At 48.5% G+C, this 27,751-nt stretch overlaps 1 protein-coding gene across 1 annotated transcript; it reads left to right on the top strand.

The window, feature by feature from the left end:
• The first annotated feature begins 858 nt into the window (after positions 1-858).
• Positions 859-27,631, top strand: ELF5 (E74 like ETS transcription factor 5). Its single transcript, XM_029957167.1, has 7 exons — positions 859-950; positions 5,660-5,784; positions 15,986-16,219; positions 18,290-18,340; positions 24,424-24,492; positions 25,635-25,830; positions 26,267-27,631. Exons 2-7 carry the CDS (start codon positions 5,664-5,666, stop codon positions 26,361-26,363), a joined length of 768 nt encoding a protein of 255 aa, XP_029813027.1. The 5' UTR covers positions 859-950; positions 5,660-5,663; the 3' UTR covers positions 26,364-27,631.
• Positions 27,632-27,751: the final 120 nt, after the last annotated feature.

A 27,751-nucleotide genomic window follows, 5' to 3' on the forward strand; every position in this document is an offset into this window, starting at 1 on the left:
AAGGTGAAGCATTTTAAAGATGAGTTCAGAGAAGGGCATAGGTTTTTATATACTGCACCTTGTATGAAACAAAAATGAAGAATTTTGACAGGCTGGGTAGTAAGAAATGTGGCCCAGGTTCTTGTGGGTGGCAGAGAGAGAATTTAACCCCCAGAGGATTCAATCCAAAGCCGATGAGCTTTGCATCGGAACCCCCAGTAAACCGCGGGGCTCACCTTCTGCGGGTCTTCGCCACACCTTCGGAAAAACAACTAAGAACAAACGAACTAGCAAGCTCCCTAAACAAGCTAGAGGAAAATGAGGAGTCACTAGGAAGACATGAGCAAGTCTGTTCTCGCAACCACTCTGCTTTCTCCCAGAACAAATATTTAAGCACCCCAATTCCTTAACAGCAAGTGTCAAAATAGTCCACTGAGGTTTCTTCCATATGTTCCTTCTTAGGAAGCTCCTAAGCATGGGCAATTGACCGTGCCTTGCCTCCAGGGCTCAGGACCTGGTGGACATTTAGGTGTCACCGAGGCTTTGGAGGCGGAAAAACATCTTCATCCCAATGAGACTGCCCAGGCGGTGGGATCAGGGAAGGCCCTCTTGCCTCCCCCCCCCCCCCCCCACCCTTCTATGGTTTCCACCTTTATGGCCTTTTCTGCCTGGTGATGTTTTGGTGCATAAACAGCCAATGTGTAGATGCTTTAATTGGGTGGATTTTTGGTCACATGCCCAGAGTAAAGTCGATGATCTCTGCCAGGGTCAGGAAGGAATTTTCCTCCTCTGGCAAACTGGCCAAGCCTGGGTGGTTTGCTCCTTCCCCTCTCTCTGGAAGGCTGAGCAGAGTTGCCTCGTTGCTCAGGGCATGGGCACCACACCTGTGACTGCTGCCTCTGACTGCCGTGGGGGCAAGAAGCCCACAGGCCCGTCCCTCTGACTGTGCGGACCCTACCTGTGCACATTTGGTGAGTGAGCCTGCTCCCAGAAGGGTTAGGAAGCCACTGGAGGCATCGGGGATCTGAGCCTCCCTGCTATCACTGTTTCATTCCAAAAGGTACCTGTGGCCAGCCTTTCTCGTGCATGGAAGGGGACCCACCTACTCCCTCCTCTTGTGTGGATCGTGCTTGAGCCTTTCCTACTTACTAGACAGCTACAATGGTAGTCAGGGGAAAGTTGAGTCCAAATGCTGTGGGTGTCTTGATGGGCAGTGAGTGACAGTCCAAAGTGCTTAAGGGACCCAGCTAGCCCAGGCAAAGAATGTCCGAGCCCACTGCTACAAGTAGTGGACCTAGGAGAGAAGGGAGAATAGGAATCTGGGGGGACTTGGCAGAGCTGAAATTTCATCTCCATTTGAAATGGTTGGAGTTTCCTCCAATTTAGTGAGCTCGCTTGACCACAGTATCCAGTATAACCAACATATATGCCTATGTGTGTGCGTGCACATGTCTGGATGTGTCGGTCCCTTCAGGTGGGTGCCTGTGGAAAATCATGGAGCCAGGGCACATCTCAGAGTCCCCCTCATCAGTGTGTTCATTTAGTGAATGGAGAACGGAGGCACAAGAGGCAGAATCATGGCCCCCAGTCCAGTGTTCTTTCCGTGATGACAAACCAGTCAGCACCTCGAAAAACAAAACTGTGTGGCTAGAACAGCAGGCCCAGGACCTTCCTTAGGTCTCCCCTCTTGTCCTGTGGTTGATTCCAGGTCTAACCCAGTGCTTCTTAACCATGTTTTCATTGTCGTCCCCACTAAGGAGGCCTTTTAGATAATGTTTTCATGGTCATTACTACCGCATTACCACCCCCTGTAGATATCATTTATGTTTATATATATCATTTATGTACCGTAGCCCTTCAGAGGACCATGAGACATAGTAATGTCTAAGATTTGTTTAGACCCCCAAGAACCACTTTTTCCCCTCTGGGGTCAATGTTATCCCCACCGGGAACACATGGTCAAACTTCAAGCCTGAGCCTACATATTGCTGGACCTCAGTGTACTGGTTGAGAAATGGGGCTTCAAAATAGCTGTTCTTTCCCCCTACCCCCACCCTGTTCCACCTACATGAAAGAAATCTTAAGAGCTAAAGTGTTCAATTATTACAAGGACTTTCGAGGGCCTAGGAAGCTGGGCCAGTGAATACAAAGTAGTCATTATTCCTGAACTCTCAGGCCTAGTGCATGCTGGCTAAGTGGCCAAATTCTTTTGTGGAAAGACCAGGGTTAATAATACCCCATCCTACTGTAATAGAAAAAAATATCAAAAAATTTTAATTTGACACTCTTATAAAAAAAAAAACACTTTTCCAAGAAGCAAGAAATAATTACAGGGAAAAAAAAATAGCCCATGGTACACTTGAGAGCCCTTTAAGAAAACTTAATGGATATAATTTGTCATCGAAGAGATTACCAAAGGGAATCAGATCCGATGCTGTGTACAGGAGTAGAGAAATTGCAGGGCAAGTCAGTAGGTTGGTATAAAGAGGAAAAGAAATCCTTAAAGGAGGTAAATATCCTATTGATCAAAAATAGTCCTAAGTTTTTATGATCAAACTCAATTTACCAAATGACTTTTAGGTGTAGGTGAAGATGTGCTCACTCCTGCTGCTGTGTTTTAATCTGGAAGATTTCTAATTGATAGGAAGACCTGGGGACAGTGTTCTGTTCTCTTCCATATAGAGTACAACCCTCCTTTCTCCAAACCTCTCCATGAAGGTCATGTCAGAGGTCAGCCATCTTCTTACTCAGTTTTCTGAGACTTTACCTTCAGCCCTCACTTAGGGGAGCTCTTCTGAGGTGGCAGAAGGGGCTTTGGGCTATAGGGGCCCCTACCTCCCTCATACCTCCCACCCCTATCCTGCTTCATCCTCCCCCCCACCCCCACCCCCGCCCCGCCCCTGCCACTGCTCAGGATATAAAACCAGCCAATCCATGGGAAAATCACAGTCCAAACTCAGGCAGCCTTGACCTCTGTTTGCAATGGCTCCCAGGGGGAGATCCAAGAGCTTGATAACCCACCAAGCAAATTAACCCTTTCTGGGCATCAGGAAAGAGGCTTCCCAGTGAGGTCTGGTGATTCTCTAATAATGGCGCAGAAAGAGTGCCAGAGTGTGAGAATTTGAACTCGGTTATTTCTCTTTTCTCTGTTAATATCCAAATGTTCATGCCCATTAGATGAATATAATGATGGTAGATCTTCAAGCACCCCCAAGAATTGGTCTTTGATTCTGGAATCATACAATTCCTGCCCTTCTCGGTATTGAGGTCCCATTTGATAGGTGTGTTAGGGATGTGACTGTATGCAGATGTAACTGAGTGTTTCTAGAAAAGAAAACAGATGAGTGAAAATTTGGAAATCTTAAGAACTCTCTACAACACTTTTGACACCCATTAACTGTATGACCTTGAGCAAGTTACACGAACTCCCTGGGCCTTAATTGTCTCAAGTGTACAATGATGGGGTAAAGGGAGAGATTGGACTAATTCTGGACTTTTCAACATGTGGCACTCACACTACTTAATGATATGAGAGATCGGTCTAGTCACCGGTAGAAAACTTTTACTTCAAGGGCCAGATAGTTCGTATTTTAGAATATACAGGCCAAAAGGCAAAATCAATTGTATTAGGTAGATACTTACATAATCATTTCCTATGTAACTATTTACAACTGTAAAATCATTTTTTAGCTGTGGACCATTCAAAAATAGTGGTAGGCTGGAATGGGCCTTAAGTTGTAGTCTGCTAACCTCTGATTGAGATGGTGCATGGACCAACAGTTTTTATTTAAAGGTCTTTATTTTTATGCATGTTAAAAGGATACAGACTTTCCATTTATCATGGTGATAGCAGGTTTTCCTTTTAAATAAACGGATTTACATTCAAATAAAGAGGGAGTTGATTTTTTTAATGGATTAAGTAAATTATCAGGATGGTAGGCAAATGACTAAAGTGTGTGACACACGGAACTAGATGAGTAATAAGCTCCTGGCCATCTGAAAACGCTATATGCTTAATGTCCTAAGACCTGGCATCCAGTCTTGCTTGGACACTTACCTACCAGCTGTGTGATCTTGAGCTGCTGGGTCCCCTTTGCAAAATGGGAACAGAAGCTCCCTACCTCACCAGCATTATTGTGATAATCAGAAAAGAGAAGTCATGCAAACAGATTTTTCTAAGCCCCCAAACATGAATTCTTTGCTTTTTCTAAAATGTGGGAATATGGGAAGCAGCAAACTTGAAAGATGAGACCAGCATGGGCAAGAATGCATGTGAGTGAGGGCCTCAAGTCCATTCTCTCCTGCCCCCTTTCCAGCCTGGACCAGACGCCTCCCAACTAGCCCTCCTCGCCAGTGTGTGTAGGAGTACAGCCCTGTGATTAGGTTCCTGACTTCTTAAATGGGCAAAGCTGAGTTGTCACCCCACCTCCACCATCTGCCAACCAGGGCAATCAGGGTATGCTACCTGCAATCTTAGAGCACCCATCCTCAGCACTACCAGAATCTGTCTCAGAGTGCTTGTCCCGAGGAGACCACGAATAATGAACATGAGGTAGTAAAATGCTTGGCACTGAGCCCAACACGTAGTAAGTGTATGTTCCAATTACCACAGGTCCTCATTCTCTTAATCAAAACCCTGAGGCTAGATGAGCTGCCTAATTGAGAATCCTTCAGATATTAGGAAGGTTTCCAGTGTGGTACTGCAAAATATACAACATCTCTTCTAGAAATCATAGGAAGTACATGTATTGTATGTATCCTATGAATATTCATCAAATAGAATATGTAAAACTATAATTATAGTCATATATGTTTATACATGTGTAATAAGTCACGTACATGTGCATGTATACATATATTTAGTACACATTCTATGCCTGTATACAGATGTATGGATATAACATATACGTAACCATACATAAAACTATTTAATGTTAATTTAAACTGTTGGGGGGGAGGTGTTCTGCTGGCAAATAAGTCTGCACCAAACACACACACATGCTTTCAATTTCAGAGCTTTTGGATTTCCGAATTGTGGGTAAGGGTTTGTGGGTATATTAATGCACAGCAATTCTTGCCCAACTTTCAGAAGCATATCGTTACACAGTCTAAGCCAGAGTTCAGGGGTCACATGTGAGCCGGTAGGAAAAGTAAAGAAAGAAGCGGTATTACAGCACAAGAGCTTCCTGAGCTTTGCCACGTACCGGCCCTGTTACGTGGGCAACTGTTTTCCAATCCCTCTGCCTGTTTTCTCATGTATACACCACAGACAGATGCACAAACCTCACGGGATGTGGCAAGGATTGAACACCGTCACTGTGGCAAGCACTTAAGGGGTACCTGCTTCCTAGGAGGCTATGTGTTTGTTATTAAAAACCAAGGGTCTAGGCACCTGGGTGGCTCAGTCGGTTAAGTGTCCAACTTCAGCTCAGGTCATGATCTTATGGTTAATGGATTTGAGGCCTGTGTCGGGCTCTGTGCTGACAGCTTGGAGCCTGGAGCCTGCTTTGGATTCACTCTCTCTCTCTCTCTCTCTGCCTCACCCCCACTTGCATTCTGTCTCTCTCAAAAATAAATACACATTAAAAAATTTTTTTAAACAAAAACCAAGTGTGCCAGCTGGGGGCTCCTGCAGCGTGGCCCTCGTCCGTCTCCTCATTGTCCTCTCCTGCCATTGCAGGGCGATGTTGGACTCAGTGACCCACAGTACCTTCCTACCCAACACGTCCTTCTGCGACCCCCTGATGTCGTGGACGGATCTGTTCAGCAATGAAGACTATTATCCTGCCTTTGAGCATCAGACAGGTGCGTACATCCAGAGAAGCCCATCTGAGCTGGGAGGAGCGGGGGCAGGAGGTGGCGCTGGCCTTCAGGAGGCGCCAAGGCCATCTGGGGGCCTGAAAACCACCAGTTCTCACCAGTGTTCGGGGCAGAGGACTGGAGGAGGGCTGGGTGTCAGGAAAGACAGCTTCTACAGGGACAAAAACACTGGAAATCCTCATCCCAACCTCCTCCCAGCTCTGGGGCTTTGGGGACTCCACTAACCTCTCTGAGCCTCATTTTGCTAACAGATGGTAATGCCAATCTCTTGGAGTTATTATATTTAAACAATGTAGTGGAAAGAAACTCTTAGCCCGGAGCCTAGTGCATTGTGCTTGCTCATCATGGTTTTAGCTAATGTTTGCTGAATCCTAGCATTGTTTCACCCACCAGCACCCACCTCATCCTGACAGAAGACCTATGAGAAACAAACAATTATTTCCATTTTATGGATGAAGAAACTGAGGCACAGAGAGATTAAGTAACTTGTCCAAGGTCTCACGGTTAGTTAAGCTTCACACAAGTTGACTTGAGCACCTGTGCCCTTCACTCTCCTACATGGTCATCTTACGAATGATATTACCCGTGGTTATTGATATTAGTATTACTGGTTTTCTCTGAGCTTCTATTTCTTTATCCCTAAAGCAAAGATGATGAGAATCGTTGTGAGGATTAAGGGAGCCAAACTGTGGAAAATGTATAGCTTGGCGCAAAGCAAGTGCTCAGTAAACACGAATCCTCCCCCACCCCCACCTCCCAGCCCCCAGGCCTCCCTTCCCCCACCTCGTCCTCTCTTGGCCAGTCTTCTCCACCTAAAAAGGAAGCATGGGGCTTTATGCAAATCCCATGCCAACGGGAGGCCAGCTGAGCTTTGCCCCAGAATCTTTCCGAGGGCCTCTGTCCCCAGGTGCTCGGGTGACTGCACATCACAGCAAACCTGGCAGACTGCTATCTCGGCAGGTGCACACCCTGAGGCTGGTGATGCAAGTCCTAATCAAGCTGTCAGTCCTCACAGGGCCTTAACCCTGTGCATCCCAGCTTGGTGTGGCCCATGCCCAGGGGCAGGAGACAGGTGGGTCCAGCAGAGGCCACGCCCCCGAGGATGCTGCAAAATGTCCCCCACCTGCGGGAAGGCCAGAGGCCAGCAGTGCACAGACAGACTTGAGGCACTTACCTCCATAATCCAGTCCTGCACCGGCTCCCAACACCAACCCGTGCACACACGGGTGCAACTGATGTCTCTCACTCTATCTGAAGGGTCCTGAGTCAGCCAGAAACATACTCCAGTTCTCCTTAAGGCCTAGGTGGCACCTTGTTTCCTATATTTGAAGGAGGAAAGGGAAGGCTTTCGTCTGCACCATCTCCCCATGTGTCCCATGATGGCAGGACCCCGAGAGAAGGTCCTTCCCTCCCCCCATGCATGACCCAGACCTGCCATTTCAGGACTCCCCTCTCCCTGCCTCCTCTGCCAGGTGGCAGCTGGGGTGACGGCGGGAGGGGCGCCCTCAGCTGCCTGCCCCGGGGACATGTTGCAGGCACTGAAACAGTAATCATCAAGCTCAGACCTTGGAGCCAGGCATCCTAACTGCAAGGTCTGGCTCTGATATTCAATAACTGTGCCAACGTTACTTCTCATACCTCAGTCTTCTCATCGGTAAAGTAGAGATAGTAATAATGCCTACCTCATAGAATTGTTGTGAGGGTGACTTGCTAATATATGTGAAGTGTTTGGGACACAGTCAGGCACGGGACAAGCACACACATGCGTTTAAAAATGAAAGACGGGGGTGCCAGTATGGCTCAGTCGGTTAAGCATCCAGCCCTTGATTTTGGCTCTGGTCATGATCCCAGAATCGTTAGATCAAGCCCCACATTGGGCTCCACACTCAGCATGAAGCCTGCTTGGGATTCTCTCTCCCTCTCGCTCTCTGCCCCTCCCCCACTCAAGCTCTCTCTCCTTAAAAAAAATAAATAAATGAAAACGAAGGACTACTTTCAGTTTGGGAAGATGAGAAAGTGGTGGCTTCACCACAAGCAGTGGTGATGATTGCACAATAACGTGAATGTGCTTAATGCCATGAAACTCAACACTTAAAAAGGTTCACATGGTAAATTTTAGGTCTATTTTACCACAGTAAAAAAAAAAAAAAAAAAACAAAGAAACAAAAAACTGAAGGGTTAACAGAAGCGATCACCAACAACGTTGCGAAGGAACTGAAATGCAACAGTCTTAGGTAAAAAGACACAGCTTTCTCCTACCCTGGACCCCTGCATTTCCATCAGTGTAACAAGGGGATGGACCAGGTCTTTGCTGGGACCCTGTCCAGAAGCTTCTCTGATTCCTGCACCACAGTTGTAGCCTTCTTCTCCCACAACCCATTGAGAATATACAAAGTCCCACCAAGGCATGAGGCCAGCGAAGATAAAATACCCTCCAGAAGTGGCCGGACCCCCTAATACTCCCTGAGGGAGGAGCCTGGCTTTGGAGTTGCCACCTGCCCACCCTGGATTCCAGAAGGAGCCGAATGTCTCTGGCCTCCCAAAGGTGGTCAGAGATGCTGGATGTGAGAGAGTAGTTGAGAGCTTCCCCCCGGCACCGGGATGGCCCTGTAGGCCCCAGCTCTCCTCAGAGCCCCACCGGCAGGAGGCCTGCCCAGCAGGGCCTCTCTCTGTCTTTTGTCACCCAGAGAGGTGACTCATCCATCTGAGTGTCCACAGAGCCCTGTCTGAGAGGGATGCAGCAGCTTCACCTCCGGAGGCTGCTCTGCAAACCTCCTGTACTCGGTGGCCACGGAGACCCCTCCGCAGCCTCACAGAAAGCTCCATCTTGAATTCGCAATGGCTCCAACGGCAGCTTCCTGTTCAGTCTGGCCGACGCCCTCACTAACCACCAGCGCCATGACCTTGGCAGGTGTTTTCTAACATCTCTTTCCCAGACACACTTTCCCAGCTGCAACAGCCTTTGCCTCTGAGGGTGGGGAGGACTGAAAGTCCACACAGAAAGCGTTTCATGAAATGCCAGGCCCTTGGGAGGTGCTCAGGTTGCCAGGAACAGCTCACGACTCCCAGTTAGCAGAAAACCAGCGCGGTCTCGCTGCTCTCTCCATTTTTCATATTGAACAAAAGCAACTAAGGTCTCCATCTCATTCTTCCTGGCACGGAATGTGACAGCTTGGACACTTTGAGACCAAAGGGAAAGAAAAGGAGAAAGAAAGGGTGTGCCTGCTAAACTTACGCTTTCTACAAGAGGGCAGAGAGGAAGAATCAACTTGGTCAGGAACACCAGCTGTTTTCACAACCTTTTCAAATGGCATTAGCAGACAGCTGCTGATTTTGTGCCCTCCCCACCTGACCCACGAAGGACCCGACCTGCCCTTTGACGCGCGCTTCTGCGAGGCCACACGGAGGGCTGGGGAGTGGACGGTCACAGACTGCAAAATACTCTAGAGTCTCATTAACTCACCCTGGCGCTCCCTGCTGCTCTCTTAAACTAAAGAACTACAAATACTGGAAAATTTTATCAAAGTGTGACAGGCATGCTTCATATATTTTACAAGCATATGAGACTTTGTAAAAGATGATTTCTCCGCTCAAGTTCAGACAAGTCACGGAGTATCCTGGCCTCACACTTAGCTTCTGGCACTTGGTCCCGAACCTCCGCACACCCACACACCCCTCTCCCTGTTTGGCAGGGTCACCTCACCAACATGCGGTGCCCCCTCTCCCTTGGATTCTGGTTTATACTTTGCAGCAGAGGTTTCCAGACTGGAGCAGTTCTGGGGGTTCCTGAGAGGTCCCTTGGGGACCTGCGGTGACAGTTGAGAAGGCCAGGTTCCAGCTCCCCCTCCTGCTCCCCACCCTCCAGCAAGCGTCCTGCACCTTGAAGACAGTACAGCACAGTAGTCGCTAAGCCTTAGCCGCAGGGGCTGAAGTACACATATCTGACCTACTCCTGGCTCTGTTGCTTACTCGCTATGTGACCTTACAAAGCGATTTCACCTCTCTGTGCCTTACTTTCTTAGTTTACTTTGTAAAATGGGAGAGGTGATTTAGGATCTGGTAGCACTGTGTGGAGGGTAACGGGTACAGAGAGTCCAGTAGGGTAACTACTATGTCCTAACCCTCCACAGATGCACCAGCTACTGTTACGCCAGTGGAAATTTTATTTACTGTTGTTTAATGTTTTTACTTATGTCTGAGACAGAGAGAAAGCAGGAGCTAGGGAGGGGCAGAGAAAGATGGAGATGGGAACTGGAGCAGGCTCTGTGTCAGCACAGAGCCCGATGCAGGGCTCAAACTCGTGAGCCATGCAATCATGACCTAAGCGGAAGTTGGACACTCAGCTGACTGAGCCAGCCAGGCACCCCAGGGAAATTTTATATAAAGAAAGAACTTTATTTGAAAAGGTGCAAAACCTTTAGGGTGTCAATATCCGGAAGATCAAGGAGAGAGGCATTTGAGTTTCATGTGGGCTTTTCTAAGCAAGATTCATGTGCTGGGTATAGAAGTCTGAGAGCACATGCAAAAGAAAGAATCTAAGAATTTTAAATCAAAACCAGGTAAATAAACAAAATCCACTGAGAAGTGTGAGGTGAGCCTGTGGTAATGAGCATATCCCAGGAGCAGCGGCAGAGAGAGACCTCAGGGCTCACCACTACCCCATTGGGCCCACACCTGAGCCTCTGTGGCCTCAGGACCACTCAGGGCTTGCTGCTCCCTGTCCCTTCCGGCCCCACATGCCCCAGGCCACTGCTCTTTGCTGACATCCACCGGCCCTTTCCAGTGTTTTCTCCATCCAGTTTCTTATGCTACTCCGGGCTTCCCTCCGGCTCCACCATCTCATGGTCTGAATCATTCCGTAGCCTTGGAAGGAATGCCAAGAAGGGCTATTGGATGCAGTTAGACCATCTCCGTGAGGAAACCTGGAAACAATTTATCATTTCAGGCTTCCCCCCTCATAAAGTCCTTCCTTTCGGTGACAAAGCCACAATTGATGGTGCCCCCTGTGCTACCCAGTCCACTCACCGGCTCTCTTCAGTGCGGCCCCAGGCAAAAAACTTTCCCAACTCCCTATGCCAATAAATCATGCTAATTACGGTCCAGGCTGTCTACCTCGGGACTCCTCTGACCCAGACTGTCTGCCTCCCCACGCGGAGCCCTGGGCTTGCTTTGTTCTGCTTCTCCCTCAGCTAGACTGAAGCTCCGGTGGCGAAGGCCTCATTTCCCTGAGAACACACCCAGTCCCAAATAGTAACGAATTACAGGTGACTTATCTTGAAGGTTTACTGTCCTCCAGATAACTGGGCTAAGTTCTTTACAGGAACCATTTTCCTTTTCACAGGAAACCTCCCAAGAGGTGGGCACTATCATTATTCTTGTTTTACAGAAGGAAGCTGGGGTCCAGAGAGGTTAGGAAGGTCTGTTAGGATTGCACAGCTAATATGCTGAAGAGTCAGGACTGCAAATCAGGAAGGTCCATTCCACAGCCCAAGCTCTGCTACTCCACACAGTCCTCTACTCCCTTCCAGGTCTTTTTCTGCAGGTCCCTTCCACATCAGGTCAGTTGATGGAACAGTTAGAATGGAGGATGGGAAGAAGAGTCTGATTGAATCCAGTAGCTTGCAGGTCAATTTAGCTTCACAAACTTTCTCATCGAAGTTCCCCGGTCAGCAGAGGAGAAAGACCAAGTTCTGCTACCAGGGGTCTGGGGACATAACTCAAAGCTCTAGGCTCAAACCATTTTTCCAGTCTGCATATTTTGCATTGTGTCGCATAGCTAAGAAGTCAAACTCTCCCCCCACCCAGAGTTTTGCTTCAACCGAGGCTCCAAAATAATGAACAGCGTTGGCTCCAGAATGTCTTAGGGGCAGCAATCCATTTGGAAGAGATGGCCAAGGGACTCGCCTAGATTTTTTTTTTAAGAGCCCTTGGCAAAAGACTGAGAAGACGGCCGATGTGTATAACAAAGGATGGAAGTGGGGGATGAATGGACCCACTCTCTGGCACTGCCAGTGGACGTGCACAGACATTAATCAGGTGGGACCCGTTACCCCTGGCACCCTCTGTGGGGATCTGCCCCCGCCCCTCCACCCCAGTGCCAGAAGCAAGGGTCTCGTGTGTTTCCTGAACATCAGGCCTTTCACAAAATCACACGGTGTCCCCACATTTTGAACAGCATTGGCTGTCTAACTCCTGCTGGCATTTCAAGGACAAATTAGCTGGCTTTACAGTATAACTTTCTTTGTTTTCATAAAGAAAATAAACCCAAATCTCTGGAAAGGAACAAAGCTGCTGATCTACACACACACACACACACACACAGAATATATTAGAAGTATTTGAGGAAAAACAACCAAAACAACGCTGTGGGTAGTCCCAGTACTAACCAGTATAAATGGATGGTATTCAATGAACACTTACTATATAAATGCCTGCCTGTGATCTAAGCGCCTTCCATGGACATCGCTGCTGATCATGTGGACATATGAGTGGGCCGGCCCAGTGCTACAAGCTTAAACCCTGCCTCTGAATTTAAATATGCCGCAGGTTACAGCCTCACTTGTAAGAACTGCCCCCCAGCCACCACCAGAAATGATGAAAACTCCCTCAGCTGCTCAGTGCTCCCTCCCAGGGTGGCTGGCCCTTGAACGAATGTCCTGACCCACTTCCAACTTCAAAGTTGCTGGCTGAGCCTGTAACTTAATAGTGGCCTGTGGACATTTAGATTAAGTCCACCGGGCAGGTGATGTCGCTCGTACACACAGGCAGAAGAGCCTCCATGTTCAGCTTCCCGAAAGAGCGTTCATTATTTTATAAATGCTAGATGCACTGAGAAAAACTTTATATTTCCAGACAATACAACCTATTAAGGATACCATATTCTGTGGGTGCATTACCCTTTCTCCTTTTTTATTTTTTTAAAAATTTTTTATTGTTCATTTATTTTTGAGAGAGAGACAGAGCATGAATGAGGGAGGCGCAGACAGAGGGGGAGACCCAGAATCAGAAGCAGGCTCCAGGCTCTGAGCTGTCAGCACAGAGCCCAAAGTGGGCTCGAACTCATGAACTGCAAGATCATGACTTGAGCCGAAGTCGGAGGCTTAACCGACTGAGCCACCCAGGGGCCCCACCCTTTCTTTTATTTGCCCTGAGTTCATCTCTTCCAAATAGCAAATCGTCTTCTTCATGCCATTCTAAAGGTTGTAAACGTGGTCATCATCAGTCTCTCATCCTTTTTCTGATTTTTTAAATCTTTTTTAAACCAAATTTTATATATGTATCATATTATATATATATATAAGTTTTATATTACCATATATTTTACATATTATACATAAGATATATATGTACATATATACGTATAAAATTGTTCTGTGTGTGTATGCCTTCAGGATGCCTCCATCCACATCTTTTTTAGTCAGTCTTTGAGATGTGTCCCACTTGGGCCTCCTCAACCAAGAACAGTGAGGCATGATATGATGCACAATTCTCACATTTAAAGATAGAAGAGTTGATGTGGACCTTACTCCCTTACTGACTGCCCATGTGGCCTCGGTAAAGTCACATAGCCTCCCAGAACCTCATTCTTCTCACCTGTAGAGTAGGGATAACAACCCTTGGTCACTCAGCCAGCCAGTTCCACTCACTGAGCACCCAGAGCAGGTAGGCCAGGCTCCAGGCACGCCTGACTCGAGGTGAGCAAAGCAGAGCCGGCCAGCCATGTGGAGTTCAAGGGTGGGGCTGGGGGTGGGGCAGGCATGAATCCTTCTGAGAGGGACCTCCGAGGGGGCTGGGCAGGCATGAGAAGACTCCCTGCAACAGGAGAGTGAGCTGTGGTCTTGAGGACAAGCAGGAATTAGTTAGGAGAAGGTAGATGGAGACTTGTTCTGGGCCGGCAGCAATCCTGAGGGAGCCACAGGGGAGGGAGTGAGGAGGGGCCGGATGAAGCCGGACTTCCTCACCTCTGTCAGCCTCACTTCTGCACCCCTCTAGTGAGGAGAGGACCAGGGAAACACATGAAACCAGAAAGCGCCCCAAGATGCTGGCACTCTTTGCCCTCCATGTAGTGAGAACAGCCATTTTCGTCTCAGCTCCGGGGGGCTGCGGGAAGGCCATCCCTCATGAGGAGAGCCCGCCATGCTTGGCTCTGGCTCTGGTTTCCCTCCAGGAGGAGCCGCACACAAAGCCTGCTCTGTGGGTGAGCTTCAAAGGAGAGAGCTGAGGGGAACAGAGCCTGCCAGCAACACCTCCCTGTGTCAGCGCCCACCCCCACCCAAGCGTTTCTCCGAATCCTCCAGGCCCTGCAGCTTCCAGAAACAACACGGCCCTCTTCACGTGCCAAAGAAAATAACAAGGGGGTGGAAGTGGAAAGAGGAGGGAATGGAGACTTGGCGAAACGTTTCCACGAAAAGAAATAAACTGTCTCCTCCAACGGCTGTGCACCGATAGCCATCTCCGTCGGGGACTCAGCTAGAGACCAAGGGGGGAAGAATTTCAAGGCTCATAAACATCCCTCATCAGAATACCAGGAATGTCAAAGGCCCCCTAGGTTTACTCAAGCCAGAAATCAGTAGATGAAAGCACAGCCCAGACAGGGGAATGGCCGCCCTATGTTCCCAGTAGACCTTATTGGCCCCAAGGTGCCCCCCACGGGCAAGGGGGCTGGCTGGAGTCAGCGACCAGCAAGCAAGAAGTGAGGCACCCCCCTTGTTCTTCTCGCCCACCAGGTAGAGGCAACAACATTGACCTCAACCATTTTGGCAGAATATCGACCCTTTATCCACATGCATATAAAATTCTGATTAAAAACTTAAAATAAATGAAAACAAATCCATTGTTTAAGTTGACCACCCCTCAATCCACTCTATGGTGGGAAAAGAGCTTTCTGGAGGGGCTCTGAGTTTTAGGGGGAACCTCAGTTTCTCTCTCTGTGAAATAGTCTGATCATACCTATTAGGGAGGCTTTGAGGATCTTGAGAAGCTTCTGAAGGAACAATACACCTGACAGGGCAGAGAACATCTCTCCTGCCTTGGCCTGGAAGGTCCACAGATTCACTGGGGACAATGGCAGCAAATGCAGCATTTATGGGGGAATCAGAGTAGCCTGACTGACATTGGCTGTGGAGTCTAACTCTGAGTGACACCTTCTGGCATCGACACAGCCTAAGCCAGTCACCTGTGCCTTCCTCTACACTCTGCCTTTCTCCTCACCTTTTCCACACTCCTTGCCTGCCACCCTTTTCTCCTGGCATTGAGACAGAGCTGCTGAGCACCCAGTCTCTGTTCCAAACCAAGCATGGCCCCTTTCCAGCCTCCCAGACAAGATGGTGCCACATCTGTCTGGGTTCGTACGGGGCTCCTCTGAAGGAGGGGCTCTGGCCTCAGGATAGAAAAGCATCATCAAAACCACAAAAGCAACAATACAATCAACTCCCCCACGTCCCTCTTCCCCAGAGGAGACTGCTGTGGTGAACCAAGCTTGTTGGACTCTGGGCGATGTCTCACTGGCTCAAGCCCTCAGCACAGATGACCAGAAGCAGAGCACAAACCAATAGCTAGTGTTCGCAACTGTTAGAAGAGCACAGGGAATCAAATCAGCTTCAGATTGTGTCTGGCACACAATCGGCATTTAATAACTATTGGATTGTTGATACTTTTCTAGGCGCTACATAGCCTATATATGTTAACTCCAAATTGCATAACAGCCCTGTGCGTTGGGCATATTAAACCATTTTACAGATGAGGAACCTGAGGCTTAAATGTCTACGGACCCTGCCCAAGTCAAAAGCAGCCAAACTAGGGTTTGAACCTGGGCTCTCAGATTCGAAAGACTGTGCTCTTGATGCATTGTTGTCTGAAACCGAACCACTGAACGGGTTGTTCTCCCCTTCTCCACTGGTTCCCCTCTTTCTAAGCACTGAAAGTAGGCCCAGGCACTCCTAAGCCATGACTAGGTTTCTCGCCCATCATCCTCTCTCCTGCCCCAAAGTCCACTGGTAAGATCCAATCTCTTCTGGGTTTTGCAGTGAAGTAACCTGGGCCCCAGCAGATCACCCCAAAGCCAGAGGCTCTTTTAACTCACACTCGGGGGGCGGGGGTGTTCACATAACCGGAGCCTCCTTCGGGGGGGCCCTCTAGAGGCTTTCCTGGGGGCGGCTGTCCCTCACTTCTCTCTCTCCCGGCATAGCCTGCGACTCCTATTGGACCTCTGTCCACCCCGAGTACTGGACCAAGCGCCACGTCTGGGAATGGCTCCAGTTCTGCTGTGACCAGTACAAGCTGGATGCCAACTGCATCTCCTTCTGCCACTTCAACATCAGCGGCCCGCAGCTGTGCAGCATGACGCAGGAGGAGTTCATCGAGGCAGCCGGCGTCTGCGGGGAGTACCTCTACCTCATCCTCCAGAACATCCGCTCGCAAGGTCAGTGTCCGGAGGGCCTCCCGGCGACGCGCCCGGGGTGGGGACCAAATGACCGGACCCACAATGTGACGCACACGGCAAAATCTCATTAACGGGAACTCTCTATTCACCAAAATCCCCTTAGCCCAAATCTCTCAATACCTGGAAGTTCTAGTTTGCTAGAATTAGTGATTGTAGGTCAAAGGGAGCAAGGTACAGGAAAGCAAGTTGAGTATTTTTTTTTTTTAACAAGAAAAGAAAAACTAAAAAGACATTCAGGAACCAGGCAGAGCAGGCAGAGACAACAAAATAATGTCTTGTGTTCATTAAGATTTCCAAACATAAAACATAGAAAAAGAGGTTTCTGCTTGACTTTTCATTAAGCAGAAGGAGAAGAAAATTAACTAGACCCTTTCCCTTCCTATTTCCAGAGGAGTCCTGTCTACTGGCATTTCATGATCACTTTCCTAATGGTCAAGGAGCAAACGGCCAGAAGGTGGCGCCAGTGGCATTCTTTAACATTTCAACACGTCCTGCAAGCGCAGAATGTTGAACAGGTGTTTTAAAACTGGATAGGGTGGGGTCGGTTTTTTGGGGTTTTTTTTTTTTTTTTTTTGAGAACATATTATTCTGTATTCCCTTGTCACAGATAAAGGAACTAAGTTCCCAAGCGATTAAGTGACTTCTCCAAAGTCACACAGCAGATAGGGTTGATTTGTGGAAAATCAACAGAAAGCAAGGGCTTTGAGTTCAGAAAGACCTGTGTTTCAATCCTAACTCCAACACTTTGGAGTCATAGGTCCTCTGGCAAAGGGCTTGCCCTCTCTGGATGTCCACTGCCTCATCTGTACATTGGGATAATAATACACCTTCACAGGTGACAGGATTCAGTGAAACATTGCCTGCAGCAGCACATAAAGATGTAAAGGCAATAAATGGCAGCTGTTTTTTGTCATTATGAATATAACCAAGGGAAAGAATTTTTTAAATAAAGGAAACATAAGTCAGTTTTAAGAACAGACCTTTCTACAAGTTACTACCTTTTTTTGGAAAGACTGCTTCAGAATACACTAAAGGTAGGAAGCTCCCCATCACTGGAGATAATCAAGCAGTCTAATAGCCCCTTGACTGATAGGGATGCTATGGCAGGGATTCCTGTCTGGGCAGAAAACCACAGAAGACCTTCCAACTCCAAGATTCTTCGCTTACCCCTTGCTCTCCCCCATTACGAGTGCCTGAGGGCCGGCAAGCCACAGATGCTGGCCCTGGGAAACTGCTCAGCTTCTGTCCTGGGAACCACAACCCATCAGGGGCAGGGAAGGACAAGCAGACCTGCCGTCCATTGTTGTCCAGTCTTGGCTTCTCTAGCCAGTGACAGTGCCCTACCAGGAGCAGTGGCCTGGGCGTAGAGAGTGTCCTCCCTGAAAAGGGGAGAGTGAGTAAATCACAGCAGCTCAGAGAAGAGCTCTGGGCTCCAGTAAGAACCTTCTGGGGGAAGCTGTTTGCATGAGAATCCCTGGGCCACGGAGAGGAAAGTGTTCCACCCTGGAAGAGGATGCAGCTTGGCATTGCCAGCCTTTGCCAAACATCATGTCAATCAAGTTTGTCCCTCTTTCGGCCTCCTGCGTCCATTCCCCACTTTGACCAGCACATAACAGGCATCTAAATCCCCAAGGGATTAGAGGCCGAATCCCAGATCAAAGACCCTGAGAGCCGAAGGGGAACTCAGCGGTAATTTTGTCCAATGTTGCCAGAGAGGAACACCAGCCCGGAGACTGAGTGACCAGTAAGGTCACATGGGGGTCGGTGACAAGGCCCAGCTCAGAGCCCAGGCCCACTTGGAAAATCCTAGAGGCTGCTGGAAAGCGTGGCCCTGGGGCCCTCTATGGGACGCCTTTAAAAATCGGGAGATTGTCATTTCCCAAGGGTGGCTTCACGGTGGCCCAGTAGGAGCCAGGTGGTCCCCAAGCTTCTTTCTGAAATAAAACTACCCCACACAGCAGACGGTAGCCGCCTTCTCCCTGCACCCCCTCTCCTGGCCAGGGAAACCGGGATCACAGTGCGGTCTGTGGACTTCTTTTTCTCTCCTAGGTTACTCCTTCTTTAACGACACGGAAGAGACCAAGGCCGCCATTAAAGACTGTAAGTAACCAAGTCCAAGCTGCCCGAGGCTGAGCTGAGGCTGCTGTTGGGCACGGGGGCTTGCTGGCTCTTTGCTGACCATACTGAAAAGTTAAGGACCAACAAGCAATCACAGGCCAGGAGAAGACAGCAGGGACCAATGTGGTGGGCCGAGCATGGGGCTTGGGTTTATGGATTCCTCGTCCTCCCTCAGCCTCAGTGTCCTTATCTGTAAAATGGAGTGGCCCTTGGTGGGTTGTAGTAAGTTGGAGAAACAGTACACATGAAGGCCTGGCAGGTGCTGGCAACATGGATGCTCCAAGCACTGGTATCTGTGAGCAATAATCACCGTAATTACTAATCATGGAGGGGGGGCCTTGTAGCTGCTAATGTCTCTGAAGATCTGAGCTCACTAAGCGGTTTTTAATTACAAGGTGACAGAGGACCTCCAGTAGCCCCACTGACTCTGAAAATTAACCCTCATGGTTCCACTTCTGCAGATGGAGGTTTAGGAAAGGGACTTTGGAGCTTCCATTTTTTTAAAGACGATGATGGTTATTACTATTGCTAAGTCCCAAACAATGGCCCTGGCCTAGGGACTAGGAAGAGATATGGGTCCTGGGTCCTGGGTAGGCCCTTTCCCTCTGTAGACTTCATCTCCCTCGTCCACAGAGAGAGGTGAGGGCATACGGGTACTGCTGAGGCCTCTGAGGGCCAGACACAGACAGATAGGCTCTTATGACTTATGGTTTCTGTCCTGAAAGGACCAGGGAAGACTTCCTGGAAGAAGAGATATTTAAATTAAGCCTAAAGGATGAAAGTTAGCAAGGAAAAGAAGGAATGAGTGGCAAAGGCAAAGGCCCTGAGGCAGGAACAAATTTGAAGCCCTTGAGACTGAACTCAGGATCACGTGGTCTGGTAAGAACACCTGAAAACCCACAAACCAGCACCACAGCTTTGCTGAGTGGCGGCTTCCATGGCCACAGCCAGGAAACCACAGCCTTGCCACTGGGCCCCGGGCTCTCTCACAGATTTCCCAAAACAGAAACCCTAATGTACAGCTGAATAGGAATGAAGACAACAGACTGACAGATCATACAAGGAGCCTGTTCTAGAAAGTCCAGGACGTATGATCATGATGCCAATGGCCCAAGTGATGTTTCATGATCTCAGACACCATCCAACCCAGAAATGCGATGTGCCAGCCAGAAGCCACGGCCTGGGCCAACCAGGACAACTGGCATCCCGGAGGTTTCAAGTAATGTTCCCCCCGAGTCTTCGGTGAAGATTAACATCACTCACGGGCATCTGCAAAACACGTGCCCAGGGCAGTGCCAGGCCGAGTACTGCCCATACTTGAGTTCATTTGATCTTCACTACAACTGCAGTCGGTGGTTTGGTTACTCCCGTCTGCATCTGAGGAAATCAGAAGAGCAAAACCTTGCAAATAAGATGGGAATCCAATTCATTTTCTCAAAGTCTATGCTTGTATACTCTGTGCTGTTCACCAAACACACACACACACACACACACACGTATGTGCACACATGCACACACATGCGCGCACACACAAGTGCACATGCCTCTAGACCCTTCTCTTCATCCTGCTGCCCCTCGAATGAGACCCAAGGCTCAAGAATCTTCTGGGTCTGGGCCCAGCTCTGCAGCAATCCAGAGGACGAGATGATTTTCAACTCAGTACCCGCTGAAGGGGACCAGGCCCAACAAGCTCTGAAACCGCTGGACTGGCCCAAGTGACACGCCCCAGGCCCTCCCACTCCCACTGCAGAAATGCCAGGAAACAAAGCATACAGGACTGGGTTCAAGGCCGGGAGTCTCCTATTCCCGAGTCTCAGAGCATCTCCTCCTGACACGAATGTGGGCTCTAGGCCACCACTCCTGTCTGGGAGGTGATGAGCTGGTTTTGTAAACTCTGCCTCTCCAGCCCCCCCATCTTGGCTTCTGAACTTCAGTCAACAACTGAGAATATATCCTTTGGCCACATTAAAAAAAAATTTAGCGTTTACTTATTTTTGAGAGACAGAAAGAGACAGAGCACCAGCAAGGTTAAGGGCAGACGGAGAGGGAGACAAATCCAAAGCAGGCTCCAGGTTCTGAGCTGTCAGCACAGAGCCCGATCCGGGCTGGAACCCACCGGCAGCGGGATCATGACCTGAGCTTTAGTCGGATGATTAACCCACTGAGCCACCCAGGCGCTCCTGGCCACATTTTAAGTCTCCAGCCTCAAGGCAACCGAACCTTTCCAAATCCCACAGACAGCAGAGAACCCAGGCCACGCCCCAGGGGCCCCACACCCGGCAGAGCTGAGCTTCGGGGACACATTCATGATGATGAAGATAGTTCTGAGACAGGGAGAAGTGTCCCCCGGAACACCACTGATGGAGAAATTCAGCGGGTTCATGGGGGTGCTGTGGCTTCCGGCCGGCGTGTGTGGAAGTTGTGACTTGGAAACCTCCCTCTGCCTGGTCATCTCATTGATGGCCATGGTGCCTCTGTCCCCACAGTCCCCCCACCGCCCTCCACAAAGCCCTCCCCACGTCCTGCCAAGCAAGGCCTCCAGTCTAGGGAACCAGTGAGTGGCTTCAAAGCCACCAGTGAGGGCTGGGGGCAGATAAAGCAGAGTTACCTCTAGCAAGACCCACAAGGAGAGGCTCCTACAGTCCACATAACCCCGTTTCACCCCACCAAGCCGAATCCCCCTCATCTGCAGCACATGGAGGAAACCATAGACATTAAAAGGGAGACTTTTCCCCTCCCTCCTCTTGCCACCTTGGCATGTCAGTGAAAGCTTATCGTCTATTCGCCAGTTCATAATTCACCTTCGTTTATTTTCACCACTCCATCGGTTCTACCGCTTTTTAAAAGATTCGAGTAACCCAACAACAGGTCTGCTCCGTGCCAGACGCTGGGCCGCATGGCGTCTGATGGGACAGAGGGCGGCAGTCTTTCTAGTCGCCATCGGCCATCTGTCTGTCCTGCTCACCTGCCTTCGCGTCCCTCCAGCTGGCAGCTGTCCCTGTGCTCAGCTGACGTCGCCGGGCACTCACTCGTGGCTTACACAGCCCTGCCTGGGTGTGTGGCCTGTTTACTCACCTCAGTGCAATTCCAGGCTGCAGCATGTGCAAGGGTGGAGAAGAGGCCCAAGGGACCCCGAAGGCTGAAGGCCTGCGTTCACCTCATGTTGGTTCCAGGGGACACGCACTGTAGCGCTTGGCGCTTAGGGCTCCAAGGTCGGCCTGCTCCTGGCGGCCGAGGCACGTGACCTGGACCGTGTCCCGCCCCCCAACTTCCGGGGGCTGCTTTCCAGCTCCAACGGGTCTTCCGGCGGGGGGCTGCCGGCTCTAATTTAAAGTGCAAATTGGTCACCCCCTTCACCACGCTTTCCCTACCCCCGCCCTGCTTCGCTACTCCCAGCATTTATCACCAGCCAGAATGGTCCATATTTGCTTGTTCAGGAGATGTTCTTACCCACTGGGAGGTCTAAGAGGAGAGACTTGGATTTATTTGGGGCAGTGCCTCCAGCACCCCGTAGAGTGGGCGTACAGTGGCTCAAAACTTGTGAACAGATAAGTGAATGACCTGCGGGGTGCTCCGAGACTCCCCTACGCCTCCATTTATTTCCGTGTCAAGTGCCGATAGTAACAGACGCTCATCACAGAGGTGGGTGAGGTGAGTGCCTGGCAATAGCAAATGCTTGACAAACTTAGCTCATCGTTATTCATGAAACATCTGAAACATTCGTGAAAGACAGACAGACAGAAAAAGAAAGAAAGAAAGAAAGAAAGAAAGAAAGAAAGAAAGAAAGAAAGAAAGAAAGAAAGAAAGAAGAAAAAGAAAAGAAAGAATGAAAGAGAAAAAAAAGAAAGAGAAGGAAGGAAGAGAGAGAGAGAGAGAGAGAGAGAGAGAAAGAAAGAAAGAAAGAAAAAGAAAGAAAGAGAAAGAAAGAAAGAAAAAGAAAAGAAAGAGCGAGCAAAGAAAGAAAGAAGAAGCAAAGAAAGAAGAAGCAAAGAAAAGCTAAAGTAGTAGCTCTGAACATCAGCTTTGGAACGGAACTGCTCTGGGTTCAGGTCCTGCCTCCACCACTCTGGATAAAATTCTTAAACTCTCCTCCATAAAGTGGAAGCAGCAACAGTACCACATAAGGCGGTTGCAGGAATTAAATCAGATAGTTCGTGTGAAGGACTTAACAAGCACTTGGCATTTAGTAAGTGTTCCATAGTAAAGCAGAAAAGAGGAGACCAACCAGTACAGAGGAGTGGACTAATGCTGTGATACTAACACACACACAGTTGCTAGGAAACCGAGAGGGGATCTAACTGAGGGGTAAGTTCACAGAAGACTTCCCCCAAGAGGTCTGGTGAGTGAGAGTCAGCTGGTTGGAAGTGGGGAGTAGGGAGCTATGCAAAGGCCCTAAGGCAGGAGAAAGCTAATTTTCACCGGGACTGTCTACCTCAAGAGAAAGTAAAATTTGGGGAGCAGCAAGAGAGAAGGCTAGAGAACTGGGTGGAGGTCAGTTTGTGAAAGGCCTGACTAATTGGCAGCCTTCATCCTGGAGACAACAGGAAGCCACTGCAGGGTGGTAAGCCAGGGAGTGGCATGCCCCAGTGGTATTGGGCAGATTGCCCTGGGCAACAGTATGCTACACAGGACACCATTCCTTTCCCTGCAAACATACTTATTGTTTCATCCAGTGATTAGAGCATAGTATATCTACTAGACTCACAGTACATATGCTTAGTACAAAACTAAGTACGCTAAGTACACTTAGTATAGCATATGGTATAGTGGTTGCTCAGTACTGTTTACTAAGCATCTGCCATATGCCAGGCCCTGGGCTGGGTGTTGGGGGGTTAATACATCTGGAAACACAAATCCCTGACATCTGATGAGAATAGAGAGTGAACTAAATAAAAGATGTTATACTGTGTTTGATGGTGATAATTATGGCAAAAAAACTTAATAAGGGATTGTGGATACAGAATGCTGTAGGAGTCAGTGTGTGTGATACCACTGAGAAGGTGACTTTGAGCAAAGATTGAGAGGAGGGCCTGAACCCATGGATATCCAAGGAAAGAGCACTCAGGTCAGAGGGAGGGCAAGTGCAAAGACCTTGGGGTAGCATGTGCACATGAGTTTCTGGAAGAGCCATAAAGCCCGTGTGGTTGGAGCAAAGTGAGCAAGGGGAGAGGCAGGGGGCGGGGCTGTGGGGGGTTTGTTTTTCTGTAAACCCTATATTACTTTGAAACAAGACTGTGCAAGGGTCTCAGGTTGTTATTTACAACATGAGTTCTAACTGAGCTCTGTATTGAGTTAATGCCTTGCTTGCTTCTCTATTCATCAGCTCTGGTCTCTCTGCTTCTGCTGGTGTCCCTTCCAGCCCGTTCTCCACACAGTAATCAGAGGAATTTTCTTAAAATGTGGATCTTGTCAAACTCCAAAATCTTCACTTTACTCTTTGAATAAAATCCCAAGTCCTCACTATGGCCTGAAAGAAAGGCCCTGTGGGCTTTGCCGGCAGCCAACTTCCCCAGCATCATTGTCTACCTGTCCCCTGAGCCCGCGTGCGTGCCTCATTGGTTCTCTCTCCTCTCTCTCTCTCACACACACACACACACACACACACACACACACAGGCTTTGCACATGCTGCTCCTGTCCTCTGGAACATTCTCTCACCTCCTCACATCAGTGTAGATCCCTCTTGCACACAACGCCCTCCCTGGCCACCCAATCTAAAGTGGGCACTCCCCCCATTTGCTCTCTGATGTCTTGCTTCCTTCATAACACTGTAAATGGGGGGCTTGTTTGACTTGTGTTTTGCCTTGCCTGTGGGCCCTTAATTCCACGTGCACAGACACTGGGTCTGTCTTGTTCTCTCCTACTCCCAGCACAGAGCCCAGAACCTGGCACCCAGCGGGTCAGAACACAAATGCTTCCTGAAGGCAAACGCCTCGAACTTACTACTTATCCCCAAAGCGCCTCGAGTGGTGTCTTCTACCACAAAGGTGTCCAGTTAATAGTTGCTCGTGTTGGTGTGATTTGAGTTCTGCATGATCCCTACTGCTCTAAACCATTCTATTTCAGATGCTGATTCCAACTGTTTGAAAACAAGTGGCATCAAAAGTCAAGACTGCCACAGTCATAGTCGAACGAGTAAGTGTAGAAATGCCATTTCTCATTTCTCATTTCCTGAAACCACTCATGCGACAAAGTACTCTAATGAGCTTTCAAATTGAATGTTTGAATGGGACCAGCTGTTTCCCAAAGAAGGTACCAGAAAAGTTGACTTTTATAAATGTCATCAAAATCACATTTCTTTTCACTTGGACGTGGTGTTACAAGAATTAAAATGAGGAAGGAAAGAAATTTTCTAACCATGTTGAATTTCTGAACAAGGGTCTATTTCTCCTGGTCTACCGGACATTCTTCTCCCTGAAGTACTCAGGGACAACAGTAGAGAAAGCACCCTGTGTTGGCAGTTATGTTAGCCTTTCCCGGCCCTAAAATCTACCCAGTGCAGAACCAAGTCTGTATTAAATTGTAATCCTCCAACTTCTGCTAGGAGGTAGGTGCTCTTATCCCATTTCACAGATGACTAGAGAGATCACGGCTACAGAGCCAGAAGAGGTGCATTCAGGACCAAGCCCAGGCGGTTGGTCTCTCACAGTAGAAAGTGGTTAAGTCGTTAAGAAAACAAGAGAAATACCAGCTTTTCATGAAAAACCTAATTGTAGGACTGGTCCGCCCAGGGAGGTGTGGTTATGGGATTTTAGTACAACCATAATGCTGGTCAGAAAGTCTATTTGACCATCGTATTAATTCCTAAGAAGTAGTCCACAGTTCCACGGAGCAAGGACAGCGTTTTAACCACCATGTTTCTAGTCAGTATAAACTTGGCGTCCTTATATGTGTGTTTTCTGATTGCTTTCATAGACGACAGACATTTCACAGCTCAGTCAGGTTCCAAGTGAGCATTGCGTCACAACTATGGAAAATAACCCCATAAAAGAAGCAGCTATTCCCATGAATTAATAAGAAGTTGTAAACTTCCCTTAGAATTAAAAAAAAAAAGCTTGTTTATTTATTTATTTAGAGAGAAAGGAAAAGAATGAGCAGGGGAGCTAGAGAGGAAAGAGAGAATCCCAGGCTGATAGCACAGAGCCTGACATGGGGCTCGATCCCACAGTCCTGGGATTGTGACCTGGGCTGAGATCAAGAGTCAGACATTCAACCACTGATCCACCCACGTGCCCCTTAACAAAATTTTAAGTGACTTTTTTTTTCCTTCTCAAAAGGCCTCCAAAGTTCTCATCTGTGGGAATTTGTGCGAGACCTGCTTTTATCTCCTGAAGAAAACTGTGGCATCCTGGAATGGGAAGATAGGGGACAAGGTATTTTTCGGGTGGTAAAATCAGAAGCCCTGGCAAAGATGTGGGGACAAAGGAAGAAAAATGACAGAATGACATATGAAAAGCTGAGCAGAGCTCTGAGGTAAGTCGATAGCATGAAATGCCATGAGCCTTCGGGCAGAGTTCTAGAAAATGGCCAGCCACAGAGGATTAAACTGTGTTGGCAGCTTTTTCCTTGATAATCGAAAGGTCATGAGACAACACCATGGTTCTTAGTTACAGGTGGGATTATTGTTTGTAAACGGACACGCCGTCCTTTTCATTCTTGGCAGCGGCCCCGGGGATCACGCTGAGTGCAGGCCATCCCACACACAAAACGCGCTTTGAACTGAGTGTGGGGAGGCTTGGTCTTCAAGACGTCTGGGAAAGGTTTAAGTGTAAGTTGATAGCAGGGTGTGAAAATACCAGGTAACCAAAGACAGCCTGGTCACCCGAGAGGAATGAGGACAGGGTTTATATTCCGTTGTTCTCCGGGGGAGCGAGCCTCCCCACATTCCTCTTCCCCTTGCCTTTCCCAGGTACTACTACAAAACGGGAATTCTGGAACGAGTCGACCGAAGGCTAGTGTACAAATTTGGGAAAAATGCCCACGGGTGGCAGGAAGACAAGCTATGATCGGCTCGATTTTATGGATCTCTGTCTTCTAGAACAATCTGATCACAATAGACACTGCAAAGTCTTTTTGTTGTTATTGTTGTTAACCTGCAAATGTGCTGATAAAATTTCTCCACGTCTCAGCTTACATTTGGATTCGGAGTTGTTGTCATCTGTTTGGGGACATTGACAGCAACTGCTAAGAAATTCCTTAATTACTTCTTTTTCTTACCCGAGGGGGAGGAGGGGATGATCTTTTGCAGTACCTTAATCAAACATGACTTCCCTAATCAAGAGTTGCACACAGTAGCCCGTGCTATTGGTGCTGCTCAGAGGAAAGAGTCCAGTTCTGCCATTCGAGTTCTCTCCAGTGTTCCGGTTCGAAAGGCTCAGAAATTTTCACATTTTTAACTGTGGCAAGCTCACAAAGGAAAAGCATTGGGATAGTGGGAGGGGGCGAGGTGTGGGTAAGACAAACATACTGTAGATTTTAAATCATTCGCGTCAAATGCCGTAGAAGTTGACCATTAAAGGAGCGAATGCATCAAGCTGGGAACGTGACTGGATTTAGCCTAGCTTTAATAGTAAGTCTCTGAACCAGAGCATCCCTTGGGCCACTCAGCAAAATTCCCATGGCCATCTTTCTAGAGCAACACACTTAAAATTAGGCACGTTATTAACGACTGCTGAGTTTATTCCCCCTCTTCTCCTCCTGGTGGGGGGCGGCCAGGTTAGTCAACGGATACTTGCGCCCGTTCCCAAATCACTGCTGTTTCTGATTCAAGCTGTCAGCACCACAGAATGTAACTTGTTGGTTCCATCTGTGGCCAAGGCGTTAAACCTTTACAGAACTGGCAGTACCCTGACAACTCTGTAAAGGCCAATTAAATTTAGAAAACTCTTTTGTTTTGTCTTCCTGGTGTGCACTCAAGCTCTAAAACACATTTCCTTGACAAAAGTAGCGAGAATGAATTTATACCAGTAAATGTTCACGGGTTCGAGTCTGCACTGACATCTTCTCATTACTTGCTGGTGGGGAAGCCATGAGTGACCTACAAGGAGGTGGCCTGTCCCTAGGACCACTATTCCACCAGAGCAGGGATCCCCATGTGACCAGGCACTGACCCACCATACAGGCTGAGGACCTCCGGGCGTAGAGTTTAACTTCAAAGGCAACGTGTTTTTAAAAATGTGAATTACTGTAAAATAATCTATTTTTGGATTCGTGTGTTTTCCAGGTGGATATAGTTTGTAAACAATGTGAATAAAATATTTAACATGTTAAAGTGTATCTGTATTGTTAAATTCCTCAAGGCAGACTCAGCAAAGCGTTAGCAATCTGTGAAAACTTTGAGGACACGTCCATCTCTTAGCGGTCTGGACGTGTAAGGAGCCCTAGAAGATGCAAG

The sequence above is a fragment of the Suricata suricatta genome, chromosome 11 (genome assembly GCF_006229205.1).
Source record: "Suricata suricatta isolate VVHF042 chromosome 11, meerkat_22Aug2017_6uvM2_HiC, whole genome shotgun sequence".
NCBI classification, from domain to species: domain Eukaryota; kingdom Metazoa; phylum Chordata; class Mammalia; order Carnivora; family Herpestidae; genus Suricata; species Suricata suricatta.

Excerpts from the sequence above, each read along its gene's own strand:
- ELF5 (XM_029957167.1), top strand. The coding sequence starts at position 5,664 with ATGTTGGACTCAGTGACCCACAGTACCTTCCTACCCAACACGTCCTTC. Across the intron at positions 18,341-24,423 it reads CAAGGCCGCCATTAAAGACT|ATGCTGATTCCAACTGTTTG; the intron begins GTAAGTAACCAA and ends ATTCTATTTCAG. Across the intron at positions 24,493-25,634 it reads CCACAGTCATAGTCGAACGA|GCCTCCAAAGTTCTCATCTG; the intron begins GTAAGTGTAGAA and ends CCTTCTCAAAAG.